This window comes from Semicossyphus pulcher, unplaced genomic scaffold (genome assembly GCF_022749685.1).
Source record: "Semicossyphus pulcher isolate SPU_LCO1_2020_fin unplaced genomic scaffold, fSemPul1.0.p SCAF_8, whole genome shotgun sequence".
Taxonomy (NCBI): domain Eukaryota; kingdom Metazoa; phylum Chordata; class Actinopteri; order Labriformes; family Labridae; genus Semicossyphus; species Semicossyphus pulcher.
In genome coordinates, this window is record NW_027211759.1 from 1,067,501 (window position 1) to 1,088,091 (window position 20,591).

The window sequence follows — 20,591 nt, forward strand, 5'->3', positions numbered from 1 at the left end:
AGAGAGAGAGAACATCAGGACACACAGAGAGAACATCAGGACACACAGAGAGAACATCAGGACACACAGAGAGAGAACATCAGGACACACAGAGAGAACATCAGGACACACAGAGAGAACATCAGGACACACAGAGAGAGAACATCAGGACACACAAAGAGAACATCAGGACACACAGAGAGAGAGAGAACATCAGGACACAGAGAGAGAACATCAGGACACACAGAGAGAACATCAGGACACACAGAGAGAACATCAGGACACACAGAGAGAGAACATCAGGACACACAGAGAGAACATCAGGACACACAGAGAGAGAGAACATCAGGACACAGAGAGAGAACATCAGGACACACAGAGAGAGAACAACAGGACACAGAGAGAGAACAACAGGACACAGAGAGAGAACAACAGGACACACAGAGAGAGAACATCAGGACACACAGAGAGAACATCAGGACACAGAGAGAGAACATCAGGACACACAGAGAGAGAGAATATCAGGACACAGAGAGAGAACAACAGGACACAGAGAGAGAACATCAGGACACAGAGAGAACAACAGGACACACAGAGAGAACATCAGGACACAGACTGGGAGAACATCAGGACACAGAGAGAGAACATCAGGACACAGAGAGAGAACATCAGGACACACAGAGAGAACATCAGGACACACAGAGAGAGAACATCAGGACACAGAGAGAGAACAACAGGACACACAGAGAGAGAACATCAGGACACACAGAGAGAGAGAACATCCGGACACACAGAGAGAACAACAGGACACACAGAGAGAACATCAGGACACACAGAGAGAGAACATCAGGACACACAGAGAGAACAACAGGACACACAGAGAGAGAACATCAGGACACAGACGGAGAACATCAGGACACACAGAGAGAGAACATCAGGACACACAGAGAGAGAACATCAGGACACAGACAGAGAAGTTTCTCACCTCCTGAGGTTCAGCGTGGAGCTCAGAGGAATCCGAGTCTGTCCTGAAACAGTCCGTGCTCATGAGGAAGTGTAAAAATACTCATCACAAGTTACAGTCCTGAAATCAGAAGCAAAAGCAGCTTAAAGTATTAAAAGTAAAAACATTTATATCAGTTATATCATGTATTTAAAACCAGTATCATACTTTGTGTACTCGTGTTGATCACTGCATGTCTGTGTTAAAGGTGGCTGTGATTAAACATAGTGCAGTAAAAGGTCTATATTTCTCTCTGAGGTGTAGTCACAGCTGGCAGGAGCATCAAGTACCATCATTAAAATGACACTTCATGTGCATTGATAAATGATAAACCAACAGCAGCGACTCCGAGAACAGAGAGGAAACAGGAAGTGGAACACGGAGCAGGGTGGTGATAAACAGTTTGTGTCGTCAGTCACAATAAAAGATGTTTAAATATCAAATCAAACACAATCACTAAACTGTAACTTAACTGTAGACTGATGTTTCAGTTTGCGCTCGTACCAGCCGGGCAGAGGTGACGCTGCACAGAGTTCAGACTGTCACCGAAACAAAAGTGAAAGTGAAGAAAATCCCTCATTAAACTCAACTGTGTGTGTGTGTGTGTGTGTGTGCGTGTGTGGGTGGGAGTCAAACACTGACACAGACTCACAATCATCTTCTCTCCTCTCTGTCTTCAGTCCTCCTTAGTACTGGCGGCGTGCTGCGTTCACTGACACCTCCTCTCTGACACATTCGCTGCGTCTGTGTGTGGACGTCATGGCTGCGCGCGCACACACATGAAACAGTTTAGATGTATTGCTCTTGTTGATGCTCTGATGATTTTTATAAAAAACACCACCCTGTGCTCTGCCTGTCCGCACCTGTGTCCATCACACCTGAAGCTGGTTGTTGGCTCTTGCTGACCTCGTTCCCTCCTGTCTCCATCGTTGCTTGTGTCGTTTTAACTGTCAGATGTACGTCGCTACGTGAAACTGTAACATTGGAACATTGTAATTGTAACAATTGTAGATTCAGGCTTTGTATTCGTCTCCATAAGAGAGCTTTTATTGTATAAGTTAAACAGCTAAATAAGCTAAATAGGAGCTAATGGGAAAGACTTCGACAAACTGCTCTAAATAAACTGAGGATCCACTGAGCTCCGAATCATTCCCTGTTTGTTTTTGAATTAAAAACAGGTGAAAAACTCGATTTTTACACATTTTTAGGTTTTCTGGGAATTTTCCGGGCATCATTAAAGGGAAACTCGTCTAAATTTTAATTTATATGGGGGTGCAATTTATTTTATGTCGTTGACTTGGTGAACCCCGGCTTCCCCTCTGGAGAGCAGAGAAGGATCATCTTATCTTGCTGACGAAGGCCAGGTGGCTGAGTGAAGTACCATGTGGGGATGGGGTAGGGGGTTGTTGATGTTGTATATAAGCTTGAACACTGCAACAGCAAGGGAGAGAACTGCTGTACTTCTCTCCATGCTGCATGTAAAATGTAAGTAAAGAGACTTGATTCATAACATTGAGTTTGCTTGTTCTTCGCAAATTATCTTCAGGAGGAGAATTGCCCTCACATTTGGTGTCAGGAGTGGGATGGACGTTTCGCTGATCGACTCCTGAGTCTGGACTGAGGGTAAACTGCCGGCAGGGGTCTTTTTTGAGACTCAGGGTGACCTCCCCACAAAAAAGGGTGATAGGAACCCGCTTGAAGTCAGACAAGGGTTTCGAACAGTGGATGCTCCATCTATTTTTATGGGGGTGAGTACGGTGTTATGAATCATTTTCTCAATGGTACCTGTGTAATTGTTGTGTGATAGGACAACTGTTTCCTTGTAATTCCTTTGTGGTATTGGAAACTAGTTTCAGCGTAATTCCAGACAAGCGGTTGTGAAACAAACGTATGGTTGTATTTCTCTGATGGATTTCCTTGGGGGAGCAGAGCCCGTTGGCATGTAAATCCTTTGTGGTATTGTAGACCAGTTCTATGTAATTCCGGAAAAAAGGTTGTTAGAACTGACAAGGGGAATCAAGAAAAGCAAAAAGCAAAAAAAGGGATTGTACGGGTGGAGGAGTTTTAGATAATCCTCACAGAAGTTAAACATGTCTGTTGAAACATATTGATATTAGAGTAATATAGCACATTATAAGAGTATAGCACATTGTGAAAAAATGGGCGTATGATTGAGAAATATAAGAAATATTTTTTAATCAGTGAAAACTGATTTAATATTTTGAATTTAAAAAACAAAGGGACTTTTTTCAGTCTGTGAAACCAGTTTTTCAGCCTCCATTTGTTGTAGTTCTCATCTCAGCCACAAGAGGCAGACGAGCACCACGGCCTCAAACATAACACGAACACTGTTCATCCTGCTCCTCCGAAGAACAAGAGGTCATAAAACACAAAGCAGCGGTGACAGAAGGAATCAATCAGGTCGCTTTAAACTTTTTATTCATCAGATTTTTTTTAACAGTCAAGAAAATCTAATAAAGTCAAATTTGTTGGAACAAACAAACAGATTTGAGGAGTAAAAAAAGGCACTTAACTTACATCCACCTTCATAAAATAGTTCTTTTCTCTTTTTTACAACTATTTACACACTTCAGTCGAACATGGCGACAGGAGGAGAACATGTGAAGGTTCAGGCCTACATGAATGTTTAAATATAGAACAAATCTCTGCTGAGTGACGATAAATCACTTTAAACATTAAAATTTGAGCCCTTTGATTTTATAACAGCTGTTTCTAATGATCACAAACCACACAGGGAGACATGTTCATGATGGAGCAACTGAAACTCTTCTGCATACTAACAGTTAATCAGATTTTGTTATAATGCTAGAAAAATCAGAGATTACTGATAAAAGAATAAGTCAATAAGTTTAAGAGAATTAATAATAAAACAAAAGAATAAAGCTGCTTCTACTTCATCGCACCTTCAGGGACAAACTTCATCTAAACATTCGAATAAAACCAGAACACATTCATGTGTTTAGAGAATCAATGGAATGAATGAAGACTTTAACAAGAACACAACGTAATACTAACGGTACATCTCAGTGAGTGTGTGTGTGTGTGTGTGTGTGTGTGACTCTCAGTGGGAGGAGCTGCGGTCGTTGGCGACGTCCTGCAGGCGGCGCAGCAGGGCGGAGTGGTTGTCCGGACAGACCCTCTTGGGGGACGTCTCCTCGTCCAGCGGCATGCTGCGCTTCCTGGTGGGAGTCTCTCCGGTGCGGATCATACTGTTGATCTCCTGCAGACGCTGAGAGGACGATCCATAATCAATAATCAATAATAAAAGGTTTTCACTTTCACAGAACAGCTTTTAGTTGCTTCAAGTGTTATAAACCATAGACTGTACACAAGAAGTGGATGGAGCCTCTCTCTAATGTCCAGCAGGGGGCGACTCAGTGTGATTCTATAGAAGTCTATGAGAACATGCTCCTCCTCCTCTCCTGATGTATTCCCTCAGCAAACATGTTCCTAATGACTTTATGGTCTCAGTCTCTAGTTTCACGTCTTCTTCAACACAGCATGATGTTCATTTAGTCACTTAAAGCTAACAGGCTCTGCTCCACAGGAAGTGTAACAAACTGAGAGACGATTTATTTATTCTTTTATTTTGTAGTTTGGCAGCTTCTTCCCTCCACAGCTGAAAATCAACTGGTTTCATGTGGATTTTATGAAGATGATGTCATTTTAAAAACATTGATTAGATCAGCTCAGTCATGACGTCACTTCCTGTTCAGCCTCCAGTAGCTTCTATAACTCAACAACCCCTCTCACTGGTCCGTACCCAGAACTGTTACACACTATACACTGTTGTTCTGTATGTTCTTAAAGTGTACAGTGTCTGTGTGTGTGGGGGGGTGTGTCTCACGTTGGGGGGGCTGCTGCAGATGTAGTAGTAGATCTTGTCTCGGGGCGTGGTCGGCGTGGGGGCGGAGCTTGTCTTGTGAGGTGATATGTAGATGGAGTGTTTGCTGGATAGAAGCATCCGACGAGGAGACCCGGTCCTCAGGGTGGGGTATGGACAGAGAGGGGGGGTCTCCACCTGCACACACACACACACACACACACACACTAATGTATAAACCTGTATGAATGAATAAGAGCTGTGATGTGGGGCTGTCGTTGCGTCGTACCCCAGCAGAGGGCGAGCTGGGCGAGTATCTCAGAGCAAAGTGTCTCATCTGTTTGATGTAGACACTGTTGTAGAAGTGGATCAGGTCTCCTCGCTCCTCCCCTCCCTCACACACAGAGGAGGAGGACGAGGAGGAGGACGAGGGGGAGGTCTTGTTGGGGGTAGAGGGAGCACTGCCGGGCTGGGGGGTGGGCAAGGTGCTGCTGGAGCGAACAGGAACTGGACTGATGTCTCCACCTGCACGGAGGAGGTAAGACAAGAGACAGGTGAGACTGAAACGAGACGTGCAGTATGATCAGAATAAAACAGGTGTGTTCATACCTGTATCCTGGCTGTTGTCACATGACGAGGTGTATTTGCTGGTGTCGTTGGTGCCTGAGTGAGGTCTCCTCCTCCCACAGATCAACACACACCTGTACACCTGCAACACACACAGACAACGCTTATATTTCTCCTTAAAGAGGACGTTAACTTTTGGCACTTTGAGTGTATTTGGACGCTTGTGTTTCTGTACTCCACTTTCTGAATGAGGTTTCATTTGTACCAGAGTATTTCTGCTCTGTGGTATTAGAACTTTAGTGAAGTACAAAGTGTGATTTACAGTTTGGACAAGATTGGACAATGTTTGTTTCAAAATTCACAAAAAAAAGATCCAAAAGTAGGACGGTGAAAACTTTCTGACAGACAGAGGTTACTATTTTTATACGAGATGAAATAGTTTGTATGTGAAGTGTTATAAATAATGTGTATATTATAAATGTTTAATGTGCATAATGTGTATAATGTGCATAATGTGTATGTGTATAATGTGTATAATGTGCATAATGTGCATAATGTGTTTAATGTGCATAATGTGTATAATGTGCATAATGTGTATAATGTGCATAATGTGTATGTGTACAATGTGTATAATGTGCATAATGCGCATAATGTGCATAATGTGTATAATGTGTATAATGTGCATAATGTGTATAATGCGCATAATGTGTATAATGTGCATAATGTGTATGTGTATAATGTGCATAATGTGCATGTGTTTAATATGCATAATGTGTATAATGTGCATAATGTGTATAATGTGTATAATGTGCATAATGTGTATAATGTGTATAATGCGCATAATGTGTATGTGTATAATGTGCATAATGTGCATGTGTTTAATGTGCATAATGTGCATAATGTGTTTAATGTGCATAATATCTATAATGTGTTTAATGTGTTTAATGTGCATAATGTGTTTAATGTGCATAATGTGCTTGATGCGTATAATGTGTTTAATGTGCATAATGTGCTTGATGTGCATAATGTGTGTAATGTGCATAATATCTATAATGTGTTTAATGTGTTTAATGTGCATAATGTGCATAATGTGCTTCATGTGTATAATGTGTATAATGTGTATAATGTGCATAATGTGTATAATGTGCATAATGTGTCTAATGTGCATAATGTGCATATTGTGCTTGATGTGTATAATGTGCGTAATGTGCATAATGTGCTTGATGTGTATAATGTGCATAATATCTATAATGTGTTTAATGTGCATAATGTGTTTAATGTGCATAATGTGCATAATGTGCTTGATGTGTATGTGTTTAATGTGCATAATGTGCATGTGTTTAATGTGCATAATGTGCATAATGTGTTTAATGTGCATAATATCTATAATGTGTTTAATGTGTTTAATGTGCATAATGTGTTTAATGTGCATAATGTGCATAATGTGCTTGATGTGTATAATGTGTTTAATGTGTTTAATGTGCATAATGTGCATGTGTTTAATGTGCATAATGTGTTTAATGTGACTAATGTGCATAATGTGCATAATGTGTTTAATGTGTTTAATGTGTTTAATGTGCATAATGTGCATGTGTTTAATGTGCATAATGTGTTTAATGTGCATAATGTGCATAATGTGCATGTGTTTAATGTGCATAATGTGTTTAATGTGTTTAATGTGCATAATGTGTTTAATGTGCATAATGTGCATAATGTGCTTGATGTGTATAATGTGCATGTGTTTAATGTGCATAATGTGTTTAATGTGTTTAATGTGCATAATGTGTTTAATGTGCATAATGTGTTTAATGTGCATAATGTGTTTAATGTGCATAATGTGCATAATGTGTTTAATGTGCATAATGTGCATGTGTTTAATGTGCATAATGTGCATGTGTTTAATGTGCATAATGTGTTTAATGTGCATAATGTGCATAATGTGCATGTGTTTAATGTGCATAATGTGCATAATGTGCATAATGTGAATAATGTGCATAATGTGCGTAATGTGCATAATGTGAATAATGTGCATAATGTGCATAATGTGCATAATGTGTATAATGTGCATAATGTGCATAATGTGAATAATGTGCATAATGTGTATAATGTGCATAATGTGAATAATGTGCATAATGTGTTTAATGTGCATAATGTGTATAATGTGCATAATGTGTTTAATGTGCATAATGTGTTTAATGTGATGGTTCTTACGTTGCTGCTGGCCTGAGGCTGAGTGCGGTAACACTTCATGATGTTCTGGAACGACTTGTCCTCTTTGGTCACCTGACAGAAACAACAGCACACATTTACTTCATAGAAAGAATCACACATAGTAAGATGGATACACACACACACACACACACACACACACGCACACACACACACACACACACACACACACACACACAGACACACACAGACACACACACAGACCTTGGCCATGACGTAAACAGCACACATGAGGAGCTGGTCCAGGTGTCGGTCCATCATCAGCTCGGTGCAGTGAACCAGAGAATATTCGAAACACGTCCAGATCTTCCTCCTCAGATCAGACGAGATGTCCAGCTTGGCACAGAGGTCTCTGAGACGCACGCTGGCCAGGTGGTACACCTGAGAGAGGACAAACGTAAGGTGAAGTTTGACAGTATGACAACATACTTTTTAGCAGTTAAAGAAGTGGAAACGATTTCAGAAGCAGACTTTAAATTAACTCATGGTTTCTTTCACAGATTAAATGTGGCTCAAAACAAGGCAGAATTTAGATTTTATTACATTATTATCATTATCATTATTATTATATTAAACATTTTGGAACGCCCGTACTGAACCGTTATTTAGAAAAAGAGATTCCAAACAGAAATGAAAAACATTTGTCCGAGCTCCAGAAACCAAGTTAACAAACTTATCAAACATGTCTGAACGTCCTGACGGTGCGTTCGATGTGCAGCCTGGAGGAACAGAATGTTCGTTATGTTATGAGACTATAATAGCAGAATATAAAAACAGCTGCAGTATTTTAAGATTAAAGAGTTACCTTCCTGAAGAAGAGCGACAGGGATCCTTTCCTCAGCGGGTTGCTGGCTGGTTTGGGGGCCGGTTTGCTGACAGCTGATTGGACGGTGAGCGTGCCCGTCAGAGTCTGTGCAGACAGTGGCTGCAGTGTGGCTCCACCCTGTCCGCTCATGCTCACCTGGACGGGGATGAAGGTGATTCCTCCGTTCTCATTGGCTATACCTTCAGAGGTCAGAGATCAGAGTTTGTGATGTATTATCTCTGTCATGTCTGATAGTGAGTTGAATATTTTCAGCTACTCACCTTGAACAGGTATGGTGACCGTCTGCCCATTGTTGGCGGTGACGGTGGCTGTTGCCACGGTGACCACAGTCTGCCCGGCTGGGATGGCTGTGACGAGGCCGGTCTGTCCGGTCTTTGTCACAGCAACAGGTGCTGTAGTGCTGCTGGTGTTGGTGGAGGAGACTCCAGACTCTCCATCCACCGAGTCCACAAACAGACGGCGGCGAGTGGGGCCGGTGGGCGGGGAGCTGTATCGGTCCAGCAGGGTGGTGGGGGAGGGGGACACACCTGCAGGGGGACAAAAAGACTATTTCATATGTAATACTACTGTGACGCACAAAACTACAGTTTATAAAGAAACGTGTCGTCCACCTCTTTTCTGTCTCCCTGTTGATGAAGGTGTCAGCTCGGCTGGCAGAGGCTGACCAGGTGTATCAGGAGGACTTTTAATATCATACAAACATATAACACTGCATGTACCTGCTATATTTAGATTCAAGATTCAATGAGTGCTTATGTTGTGCAGCCAAACTGATCATTTCAGTGCTGACAGATTACTCTACCTGTGTCTGTCCTTCTTTCATTCTCTGGACAGAAACCTGTGTGTGTGTGTGTGTGTGTGTGTGTGTGTGTGCGTGTGAGACCTTGCTTCAGCTAAAGACAGGTAGTGTACGACACACACACCTTTGAGCGTGCTGTTGGTGTTGAGCTCTGGTCCGTGGTTGTTGGGAGTGAGAGGAACGCTGCCTGAGCTGCTTTCATCGTTCTGTTCGAGGTACTGAGGAGGCATCACCTGAAACACACACGCACACGCACACACACACGCACACACACACGCACACACACACGCACACACAGGAAGCTTGTACCTTCATTCACAGACTGGATCGACTGGTGTCCACATGCTTCAGGTAAAAGTACCTGCTGGCAGGCGGGGACCTGGTCTTTGGCCCCGCGGAGGCTCTCCCACAGCGGGGAGTCTCTGGTCCAGGCCAGACTCTCCAGGACCTGCTCCTCCACCTGGTTAAGGTGCTTCACCACCTCCCGAAACAGACCCTGCTCGGACCGCACCAACACCTCGATCACCTGCACGCACACGCACACGCACACGGTCTCAGTGTTTGGAAGGATATGAATCGCACACACACGCGCACACACAGTGATATGTCCGTTGTGCTGACACCTTGTAGAAGTGATAAGCGGGGAGCTGGAAGATGGTGATCAGGTTGGGGAAATCTCCTGGAGGTCTGTAAGAGAAGACGACGATCTCCAGACAGCAGACGAGCAGAGAGCGATGGAAGACGTCCTGCTCCAGGATACACTGAGACACACACACACGCAGGTATATAATGTCAACAGTCACCTCCACACAGGTATGGTGAGATCGATAGTGACTTATATCATTTTTAATCTCAGCACAAGAAGAAAAACACTCACGGACAGGTCAGCGTCTCCCAGGATCATCTTCTCTCTCTCGATGATGGACTCCAGCATCCGGTAGTAGAGCGCCTCCGCCAGGTGGAAGTACTTCACTGCCATGTCTGCAAACAGGAAGTTGATTTATTGATCTAGAAAGTAGAACATCATGGCGTGCTCTCTGTTCTTGATGCTGTGTGTCTGTACCTTTCCCCATCCCCCTGCTCTCCGCCCCGCTGCCCTCCAAATGTTGACAGAAGAGCTCAAACATGTCCTTCAGGCGCTTGTTGATGACATCACTGGGGTCTCTGGCACAGGCCCTGCAGGGATACAGTCTGTGTCATTACTAACAAGAAGGCCTCAGACTGAGTGTTATTAGTGCTGTTGAAGAGTAACAGACCCACGTCATACTTGCAGGTATGTTTACCTACTGCAGCTAAGAAGCTAATTAGCTAGCCCACTGTGTTTGATACAACGCTGAGGTATATGATGATATAGATCTGATTGGCTGCTCTGGTCTCTCAGACACTGGAAACCTACCTGAGAGTCTCCGTTAGCTCAGCGCTTGGGCCCTGTTTGGTTCCTGACAGCAGCGTGTGGAGACGCCCGACACTCTTCATGGCTGATGAGAGCGGAGAGGCCAGGCTGTTCTCCTGAACGTACTTCCTCCCCGTCAGAGGGGTGGAGACCTTCAGAGCCGAGGCCTGACGAGGAAAGAGACACCAGGTCGCTTATCTTATGTTTTTATTTGCAGCAATAAGTGATAAATCCAGAGAAGTGAAGATGAAGACAGAGAGGCTGTTGTCTCACAGTGAGGCTGGTGTGCAGCCTGTAGGTGGCGCTGTCCTGGTTCTCGACCCCCTCACACAGGCAGGGTCCTGGGGTACCGATGTCCTCGCTTGCCCCCTCTCCCGTGAAGATCCGCTCATCCAGACTGCCGGTTGCCAGAATGTGTTCCTCATACACCCGACTGAGAGACAAACTGTGGGCAGAGCGGGTCAGAGGTCAGAGGTCAGAGGAAGAAGAGGAAGAGGAAGAGGAAGAGGACATGTTAATCCTTTTTAAGAGTTAAAATATGTTTAACTAAAATAACAAACCTTCTCATTGAGCCTGGCTTCATGTTGTTTTATAATTCTATGATTCAGTTTTTATGTTAGCAGTTATTTTATGATGATGAGGAGCACCGTGACCACACAGCAGGAAGGCTCCTGGCTCCAACCTGTCCAATTTATTTAGTCATTTTGAGTGAATACATGTCAAGTCCTTTATGACCCTGTCCATGTTCAAAGTGTTCGTTACAGCGTTTGTGTTCTCCAGAGAAAATGAGGTCATTCAGTAGATGTAACGAAAGTCGTTCCCTGAGACGTTGAAACACAATTTGTGGAAAGCTAAAGCTGACGAGTTGCTCTTTAAGGTGATTAAAAGATAAGACTGGGTCCACAGTGACAAGAACATGTTTCCCTCTGATGATAACGTGTTCGGTGTGTTGTTGCGAACGACACTCACAAACTGTCTCCAAAGTTCATGGGGTCCAGAAAGCCGCTCAGCCCGTCTTCTTTCCCTCTGAGTATCTGAGAGAGACCAGAGGACGTTTAGTTTCATATAAAACCACAAAACAGAGCAGACCGCAGTGTGTGTGTGTGTGTGTGTGTGTTCCCCTTGCTATGAGAACATGCTCCTCCTCCTCTCCTGATGTATTCCCTCAGTAAACATGTTCCTGATGAGTTTATGGTCTCAGTCTCTAGTTTCAAGTCTTCTTCAACACAGCATGATGTTCATTTAGTCACTGATGCTCCCATTGAGAGTCACACACACCAGGAGTAGAGGAGGGGTTAGGGCGGGGCTACCTGTGATTGACAGGTCTGTAACACTTTTAGAGTCACAGAGACCAGAAAGCAGGAGAGTTACCCTCTTATGAAAGAGTTTCTTGATGAAGGGTTTCCAGAAGTGTTCTTTGACTCCTTTGGCCTCCAGCACCAGGCCGTCATGCAGCTCACACAGCTGCTCTATGAAGCAGAACGGCCCCAAGGACGGCCGGAAGTCTCTGCTGCTGAAGTCCTCTGGGAGACCTGCAGGACACAATACACGGTCATGAATAACCTGGTGATTAAATAAACTAATATGTATAAAACAGTCTGAAAAGTATTCAGTCCAAAAGATTCACAGGTACAAAAGGGTTCTTTAAGAAGAAAGATTCTTCCTCTAACCAGAAACTGCTGTTACATCGCCCTCTGCAAACACACCAGACTCCATTGACAAAAACAATCACTTTACCTCACAGAACACAGGGTTGTTTGTCTACCGCTGCCTCGAACAGTTAGTTTGTTTTGTGTTATTGTGTGTTACATAAATCATGTGTTGGTTCCAAACTAACCAGTTAAAACTCAAGAGTCACACAATAACAAATACAGACTAAACAATCAACAAAAAGGTCTATCTCTGCAGGGATCCTTTCTGTCATGTTGTCACACACTTAGAATAACAACCTGAGCCTGTCAGTGGAAACAACAAGAACTTTTAGTGGACGACCTTTGACCCATCAAGGATTATGTTGCAGCCATTACAGTCTGTTTCACTGCTGCAGGATGAACACATCTACTGGAGGCACTCACGCACTTTATTACCTTTAACATTTAGACCTAAAATACATAAAAAATAGGGCCCAGGTTTAAAATACTGGATTTATTTTAACTGGTATATTTTGGATTTTCACACCAACATGTAGACTAAAAAAAAAAGCTTCCTGTTTGGAGTCATTTGTCATGTTGAGGCTGGAGGAGCAGCTTCCTGTCTCAGCAGGTTCTCCAGAACAATAAAGTGGTGTTTGGAGAGGGAGGCGGGGGAGTTGGAGGTGGTGGGGGGGGCAGGAAGAGAGGCCGGTGCTGATATCTCTGCTGCAGCGTTTCAGGAGCTGCTGGCTGGAGTTTATTAAAGACTTCAGAGCTTTTGATTTATCCTGATGTCTGGTGTAGTTCTGTACACGACTGATAAGCACACTTCCTTTGTGCCAAAGCTGATTCAGTTTTATATCATGTTTCACAACTCGACCAAATCTACTCTGAAGTTTCTGTGATGTGTTTCGTGAGTTTGAGCAATACTGTATGTTTCTATGTGATCAAATAAATAAATACAAAACGCATGTAAACCTCTTCATGAGGCTGCAGCGGTGATCAGCAGTGGGAGGTTTGGGTTACAGAGTCTGGTACCTTTAAAGTCTGGGTTGAGCAGGTCTTTCCGGGTGTTGCACAGCAGAGCGTTGGTGAAGACGAGGTCGAGAGCACACAGCAGCAGGTGGTACGAGTTCACCAGGTCGTCGCTGATCATCGGGAAGTTCCCTGAATGAGACAGACAGACAAACATGTCACCACAGGGGGAGCGTTAGCACGTCTTCAGGCTACGCTGGCTCAACAGTGTTTACCGAAGTAGATCACCATGGTAACTTATGCTGAACACCTGACCTGCTCCGGAGCAGGTTATGTCCGAGATAAGAGATCAACCTGAACTCATCACCAGCTACTGACCAATCAGGTGTCTTGATTTAGGAGCTCTGTGAGCAGATGGTGAGATGGAGGAGGGAGAGAGAGCGGTAAAACACTTCCTGTTACTTACCGTCTGACTTTATTAAATATATTTATCTGAGATATTGATCGAGCTTCACTGATAAACACACTGAAGCTATGATATGATATGACAGGAAGCATTCTGCTTTAAATTGTGCTTCATGTTCTTGTGCTCCATAGTTTGATACGGCTGATCTGTCATTACCAAACACACATCTGTGCAGCGTGTTGATCTGATGTAATAATATATAATATATATATATGATATAATGCTCTAATGACGGAGATATTATTATATCTGCACAGTTACACAGTCTGTGTTTTAGCTGTTTGTCCTCCCTGCATCCAGCAGCTGCAGCTTTAGTGCCCCTTTAATGTGAGCGCGCTCAGAGGAACCCTGGGCTGACCTATCGAGTTGATAACCAGCGTCATGTGACCGCTCAGCGTGATCTCCTGTGTCAGGTTAGTGAAGCAGAGCAGGAGAAGAGAGCCCGGGTCTGCTGAACTGGCTTCGTCGTGTCGGGCCCAGGAAGTTATTTTTTTCATCTTTTTGTTTACTGATCCAATATTTTGTCTTTTTTTATGTCTGACAAGCAAAATCTGAAATCTTTTCTGAAATTAAATGAACACAAATCAATATTTATGAGGTTCAGGTTTACTACACTTACAGCTGCTCTGAAGGCGTTTCCTTTAACCTGAAAGGTTCTGACACTCACAGTAGTTTGAACTGTATGTAAACATATGCTTCAAAAAGCTTCAGAGGCCCTCGGAGATCACCGTCCGTGGAGGTGAAAGCCCGCCGTCTGATGTGTATGTAGAATTGTGTTTGGATACTTTAAGAGTCTGTTGACAGGGAAACAGAGTCACTAAGAAACACCAGTGAAAACATGATCTCCATGGAGCTGAGAGTTTGTTCATGTCCAGCTGATGAGAACAAGTGCGAACCTGCCCTCACATCACACCTGCTGGGGCGTGTAGATCTCGGTGTGTGAGCACGACGGGGAAACAAGGTCTCACCTAAAGAATACATGTAGTGTGCACAGGCTGTTTACAGCTTCTTCTCTGGAAATGATGTTATGAGAGGCAAACAGAAGAGCAAGGTGGGTGACAGATAAGCAGAGAGACTCTGGATGGATCCATGAAGAGACTGCATCTTTACCTTTAGCGTGAACGAACAGAACCCAGCAGAAGTTGAAGACCTCGGTCACAGTGCAGGGGTGACGTCTGCAGAGGAACCACGAGGGACATTTAAAAAGCTCAAACACATCAGCTTGTGACGATGAATTATAATGAATGTATCTTTTATGTAGTGTTTATGACAACACAGTGAAACGTGTCAGATTCCAGCAGTGCACAGTGTGTGTAGCACTTTCTGCTGAAATCATGCATTAATCAGACATATTCAAATCTCTTCTTCACCTCTGTTTGCGGCTGCGGTGGACTCTCGTTGGCTCCTCTGACGGCGCCTTGAAGATGGCTTTGAAAATGGGAACGTACTTCTTAAAGATGACGGCCGACACGGTGAAGTTCCTCTCCAGCTTGTCGGTGCTCTGACGGAAGTCCTGCGGCAGGTTGGCCATGTCCTGCCACTTCTTCATCTTATTGAAGAACTCAATCAGGCTGCAGGGAGCAGAGGGACGAGGAGCGTTCTGAAACGTGCTGCAGGTGAAGCTTTCATACAATATTTATATAGAAACTACACCGCATATTAACGCTGAGGGACACGTGTAAAACAGAATTCTGACTGAATCATACATTTCTGAATCGTCTGAATTTTTACAATATTCTTCGGAAAATTTTAAAAAAGTCAAAAGTTAAAAAATTGATTCAATTCAGAATCCTGACTTTTTGTGTTTGTGTTAAAGTTTTATTTATTTCCTCTGCAAATTAAAACATGGTTTCCAAAAATGTAAAAACAAAACAGATTGTTCCTCATCTGTCATCGGCCAGATCAAAACATTATAGAACTCTGCTAATAAAGTCAGAAATCACATTATTATTATTATTACTATTTATTACTTTGATTTTTTTTAACCATAAACTTGCAGAAAAAAGCAAATATATCTTTAGAGTCAGAACTCTGAAGGTTTAAGACCTGGAAGCTACATACACATCTTATATACAGACTTTGACTGTGGTATAAATATTACATCCCTGTCAGACCTGCAGGTGAGTGCACAGGTGCATCATGGGCCTACCTCATCTCTGAGCAGCGCAGGATCCTGGTCAGAGAGACGTAGTTTCCCTCTGCGGTGCCTTTTCCCACCGTGGGCACCGAGGAGGACCTGCAGGCCACGTACAGAGAGCAGGCCAGCCAGTGCAACTCGCTGCCCTGCAGCCGGGGGCGGGGAGGAGGAGGAGGAGGAGGAGGAGGAGGAGGAGAGGAAAGCGGATGAAAAGAGTCAGTGTGTGAGGAGATTAAAGTGTAGAGGAGGAAGGAGGAGAAGAGTGTGAGACAGACAAGGTCACAAACACAGCACATACCCTGTGTGATTAGATTTGATTGTTGCTGCTGAATACAGATTAAGATAGCAACTAAGTAATATCGCCGTTATCAATACACCTTTCAATCCTTTTCTCCATTAACGCCATCACAGCCCATTTTACACCACGAGTCTCGTTTTGATCGAACAACAGTCAAAACTACGAAGATCACCCGACATGAACGAGTGACGGCTTGGTATTATTATGAATCAATTATTCTGCTATCAAAGGGGCTGATTAATGTTCAGGGGGTCAATAACTTTATCGATGAGTCGTAGGTTTTTAAAGTTAAAAACTTCCTGTTCAGTGATGTTTGAGTTTAATCTGCATGCTCTCACCTTCACCTTACACCATCTAAGTATTTCGATTCAAATGTACCTGAGAACCTTTGTTGTAATTATTCGTATACCCCTGTGCAACTACCTTGTAGTGTATTCTACATAATGCAAACTGATCATATTCTTAATGGATCATAATATATTTAAATTCTAAAGCTTGTCTCCATAAAACACACTTAATCAAGTACAAACACTGTGCTTAATCACAGCATTTGTTATGTTCCAGCTGTGTTCAGGTGATCTCAGGCTCAAGCGTCCCTATAAATAAACCTGTTTATTAAATAATCAGCGGTGGGCTGTGTTGGGTTACAGTACGCCATGTTGGAAATCCTCCCCTCTAGTGGCTTCCTGCTTATGCACACTGTATTATATGTATTATTATTGTTAATATTATTATTAGCAGCATTAGCATAACGTGATCACATTTACAGCCCGCTGACATGCAGCAGTGCTCATGTTTATGATAGCAGGAGGTGTTATTTAGCATCGCAGCCACCTGAAGGCTAACCATCATATTTAAAGCTCTGCACGCTTAGAAACAGAGGTTAATTGTGTTTTACTGGTTTAAACAATTAAATCCGGAAATTATTACTCCAGATCTGTTTCGATCATACCGACGTTATAAAGCGACAGAAAGTGGACTAAGAGGAATGAAACGTTAGCTTTATTAATAGTTTACCGTAAACGTTAGCTAGTAGCGTGTTAGCGGCAGACACAACAGCATCGAGACAAACACTCATGTGAAAGATGATTTTATATTTTTACCTCTAGAGTAAAGTTCCTGCTGATATTTTCGTAGGTCTTCCACGCCTCGCTGCTCGCCTCTTCGTCCATATTCAGACCTCGGCACAGATCCTCGAACCCGGCTCGAGCTTTCTGCAGAAAGTCCTCCTCTTCGCTCATTTTCTGGCTTTTTAAAGAAACTTAGCGGGTAAAAATTTAGTTTAGATAAAAGAGAATAAAGACAAAAATAAAAACAGGCGGTGTTAACGCAGCTGTTTGCCAAAATATTACCGTAACAGCGTTATTACCGTGCTGTGTACGGCTCGGTACAGTGTGGCCATTTAAATGTCTTTGGCTGACAGCAACTACGACGCGGACGTACGGAGGGCCGCGAGCGACAGTGAAAAGTCACTTTAGTTGCGTATTATACGTAGAGAATACCACAAACAGCGTAATGTACCCCAGCCCACTAAACTTGCGTAGCGCAGCATGAGTGGGTGGGGCAGCCGTCAATCAGAATACTACTACTTCCGGTTGTTTTCCTTCTCAGTGTCAGAGAAGGGACGGTAGTGTGTCCGGACGGCCGTCTGGAAAAGCTTTAAAACGTGTTTAAATTTATTGTTTGTTTTATTTACAAACTACAAACATTAACATGTCGTTTGTTAAGCTTCATTTACGTGTTCTAATCCGACATCAGCCTTTGGCTCTGAAATAACACAGATCAGCGTCGAAAAGCAAACTGGAAGCAAACGTTCGCTGTGATCCGACTCACTAAACCAGAGCTGTCTCTTCTGTAACAGTTAGTCACTGTAAAAACACTTGTTTACAAGTACAATCACTGCATTCATGATTTTACTGTAGTAGAGACAGTCCTGTACTTAAAGTGGCAATAGTCATTATTACAGATACTCTATTACAAGTCAAATTCAAATGTTCAGTTTCACTTGAGTCAAAGTACATAAGTATTTTCATCAAAGTAAAGTAATAACTGTTTATCATAGTACAAAGCTACGCCTCAGGTGTGTACTGAGTATTCTGTGCAATCATCCAACCAAAGTCACACCTGTAAAAGTTTGAGCTTTTACGGACTCTGGAGCTGCGGTCAAATGTTTGCCTCATTTCAAACGTAGTTTGATATTCATCAGTTCACAGAGCTCTGAAGTCCTGAGAGGTGATTCCTTTTCAACTGCTGTGCAAAATGTGTCAAAAACTAATGTTGTTGAATATTACTGGTAATTAAACTGAGCAGCACTTTAATGTAGCTGGATGATGTGGAGCTGATTTAAACTGTCCTATAACCTGTTAGCTGGTTCAACGTTTCAGAGCACCGGTACAGGTGTTTATGTGATCAGTAGTGCAGTATACTCCTCAGTACTGCAGTATACTCCTCAGTACTGCAGTACAGTGAGCAGGTTGTAGGTGATTGTGTCCCTGATGACCTCGGCGGTGCAGTATGTGTCCCCCTCGTGCGGCTCGCTGTCCGGCTGTCTCAGACTGGCAGCACACGGGTTCGTGTCAGCGTTCCACTCGGGGAGGAAGCTGTCACCCAGATGTTCACACATGTTGTGCAGGACGCAGCACGCAGCCACCACACGCGGCATCATGGACACATCAATGTCACTTTTCTTCAGCAGACACCTCCAGCGACCTTTCAGGCGGGTGAAGGCGGTGTCGACCACAGAGCGGGCAGAGGTGAGGGTGTAGGTGAAGCGACGCTGCTCAGGAGAGAGCTGGTGGTGCTGGCTGTATCCTTTCATCAGCCACGGCTTCAGAGGGAACGACTCGTCCCCGATGAGGTGGACCGGGATCTCCACGCCGTCTAAAAGGACCGATTTCTGAAAGAGAGGCGGCAGCTTTAATCACACATTTATATCTGGTTATTTACATCAACCGTCCTCTGACTGATGCTGCATCCAACATGCCTGCAGACAGAGTGGGAGGCTGGAGGGGACCTTAAAGCCCTCACTGCACTCTCACCTCTCGGGGGAACAGGTACCCATCAGCCCGGTCCTCTGCTTTCAGGTACAGGTCTGAGCTGGACAGAACTGAGGCGCTGTTGGTGCTGCCGGGCCAGCCGGCATACACATCAGTGAAACTGGGCAGGAGAAAATATACATGTTAGAGACCTTATTTAAAACCCACAATAAGACAGGAGGCAGTCCACTCTGGTCATGTCCAGTCACTCCAGTCCAGATCTCACCAGACGTCGTGGTCCACCACGGCCTGCAGGATCACAGAGTGCCAGCCCCTCTTGTTGAGGTAGTGGTCCGGGTTGTCCCTCGGGGCAGCGATGGGGATGTGGGTCCCGCCGATGGCTCCGGCGCACTGCGGGTAGCAGCGGTCCTTGAAGGCCCGGATGGTGTCGTCCAGCCTCGGTCCTGTGGGGAGCGACACGTAGTGCTGGTACATCCGGTCCAGTATGGCGGCGGTGACTTGACGGACTATGATGCACACGGTGGCGATTCCCACCCCAAACAAGGTGGCGATGGAGCGGTACTCCCCGGAGCGGGCGAACCACCACAGGGCGATGGCCAGCCGGCGGCGTGGCTCGATGGGCGCGCGGTAGTTCGTCCTGCGCCGTTTGATGGCGGGTCCGATCTGTTCAAGCAGGAAGTCGAACGTCGCTCTGGAGATTCGGAACTGCGCCTTCCACTCCTCGTCATCGAACTGCTCCGCCACAGACCAGAGGTTCTGCCCGGGGCTCCGGCTCCGGACCCAGATGTGTCTGTTGGTGGTCGCGGTGAGGCTCAGGATCCCGGCCAGGGAGGACAGCAGGAACGCCCTCCTCCTCCGCATGTACTGCCGCCTCCGCCGGTCCCTCTCCATCATCTCCCGGACCCTCCTTCTCCTCAGCAGGGCCGTCTGAAGCCGGTACAGCTCGGTCATCTGAGCCCCAAGGTCCGGCGGAACATTCAGGCTCAACATGGAGCTCAGCAGAGCCGCTGTGAGAGAGGACCTCTCCGCCATGTTCGGCTCCATTTTGAACTGGCGGTAAACAAGCGGAAAGTCGCATATTTATGACGTAGTAGACCAGCTGATGACGACATTGATACTTCCTTCTAAATACACAAATAATGAATTAATGTCCGAGCTGTCAACACTTCCATCAGTCCGTGAGTCAGCCTGGTCAGTGAACAGGAAGAGATCTGTATCTGTATCTCTCCCTTCACTGTTTCTACAGGTGATGTCGAAGGCTGCTGGGCTCTGAGGTCCACATGAAGAAAACCGTTCAATCTGGACCTGAATGAAAAGATGATTTGACAAATGAAAGAGTTGACAAAGACACATTTTTAAAGGAAAGATGCTGAAGCGTCACCGGTCATTGCCTCTGACGTGAATAATGAGATCATGTAACACTCAGTTTTAACTGTGACAGACATGTT

The 20,591-nt window shown here is 44.4% G+C and overlaps 3 protein-coding genes across 8 annotated transcripts in view; all 3 read right to left on the minus strand.

Annotated features, from left to right (window-relative positions):
* The window catches only part of snx20 (sorting nexin 20), a 6,582-nt gene extending 4,875 nt beyond the window's left edge, over window positions 1-1,707 (minus strand). For 2 of the 5 annotated variants that reach the window (XM_069686425.1, XM_069686430.1), the window contains exon 1: window positions 965-1,604. The gene's annotated coding sequence lies outside the window, so the exon portion shown is untranslated. Of the gene's footprint in view, window positions 1-964; window positions 1,605-1,634 lie in introns of those variants that run through there. The other 3 variants (XM_069686428.1, XM_069686427.1, XM_069686429.1) reach the window with 3 other exon arrangements.
* A 1,703-nt stretch (window positions 1,708-3,410) lies between these two features.
* rbl2 (retinoblastoma-like 2 (p130)) lies at window positions 3,411-17,567 on the minus strand. 2 transcript variants are annotated; one of them, XM_069686256.1, is made up of 22 exons: window positions 17,251-17,560; window positions 15,862-15,995; window positions 15,083-15,283; window positions 14,823-14,887; window positions 13,310-13,438; window positions 12,012-12,172; window positions 11,610-11,674; window positions 10,914-11,085; window positions 10,644-10,807; window positions 10,311-10,423; window positions 10,125-10,228; window positions 9,871-10,008; window positions 9,609-9,773; window positions 9,372-9,480; window positions 8,709-8,975; window positions 8,428-8,627; window positions 7,827-8,003; window positions 7,605-7,676; window positions 5,436-5,535; window positions 5,116-5,351; window positions 4,851-5,024; window positions 3,411-4,232 (listed from the first exon to the last, which is right to left on the minus strand). In XM_069686256.1, exons 1-22 carry the CDS (start codon window positions 17,386-17,388, stop codon window positions 4,065-4,067), a joined length of 3,252 nt encoding a protein of 1,083 aa, XP_069542357.1. In that variant the 5' UTR covers window positions 17,389-17,560; the 3' UTR covers window positions 3,411-4,064. The 2 variants fall into 2 exon arrangements, with proteins under 2 accessions (XP_069542357.1, XP_069542358.1); XM_069686257.1 differs by lacking the exons at window positions 3,411-4,232; window positions 4,851-5,024 and having other exon boundaries at window positions 5,120-5,386; window positions 17,251-17,567.
* A 1,019-nt stretch (window positions 17,568-18,586) lies between these two features.
* Window positions 18,587-20,190, minus strand: LOC138612806 (uncharacterized). Its single transcript, XM_069686258.1, has 3 exons — window positions 19,409-20,190; window positions 19,186-19,303; window positions 18,587-19,043 (listed from the first exon to the last, which is right to left on the minus strand). Exons 1-3 carry the CDS (start codon window positions 20,185-20,187, stop codon window positions 18,597-18,599), a joined length of 1,344 nt encoding a protein of 447 aa, XP_069542359.1. The 5' UTR covers window positions 20,188-20,190; the 3' UTR covers window positions 18,587-18,596.
* Between the last annotated feature and the right edge of the window lie 401 nt (window positions 20,191-20,591).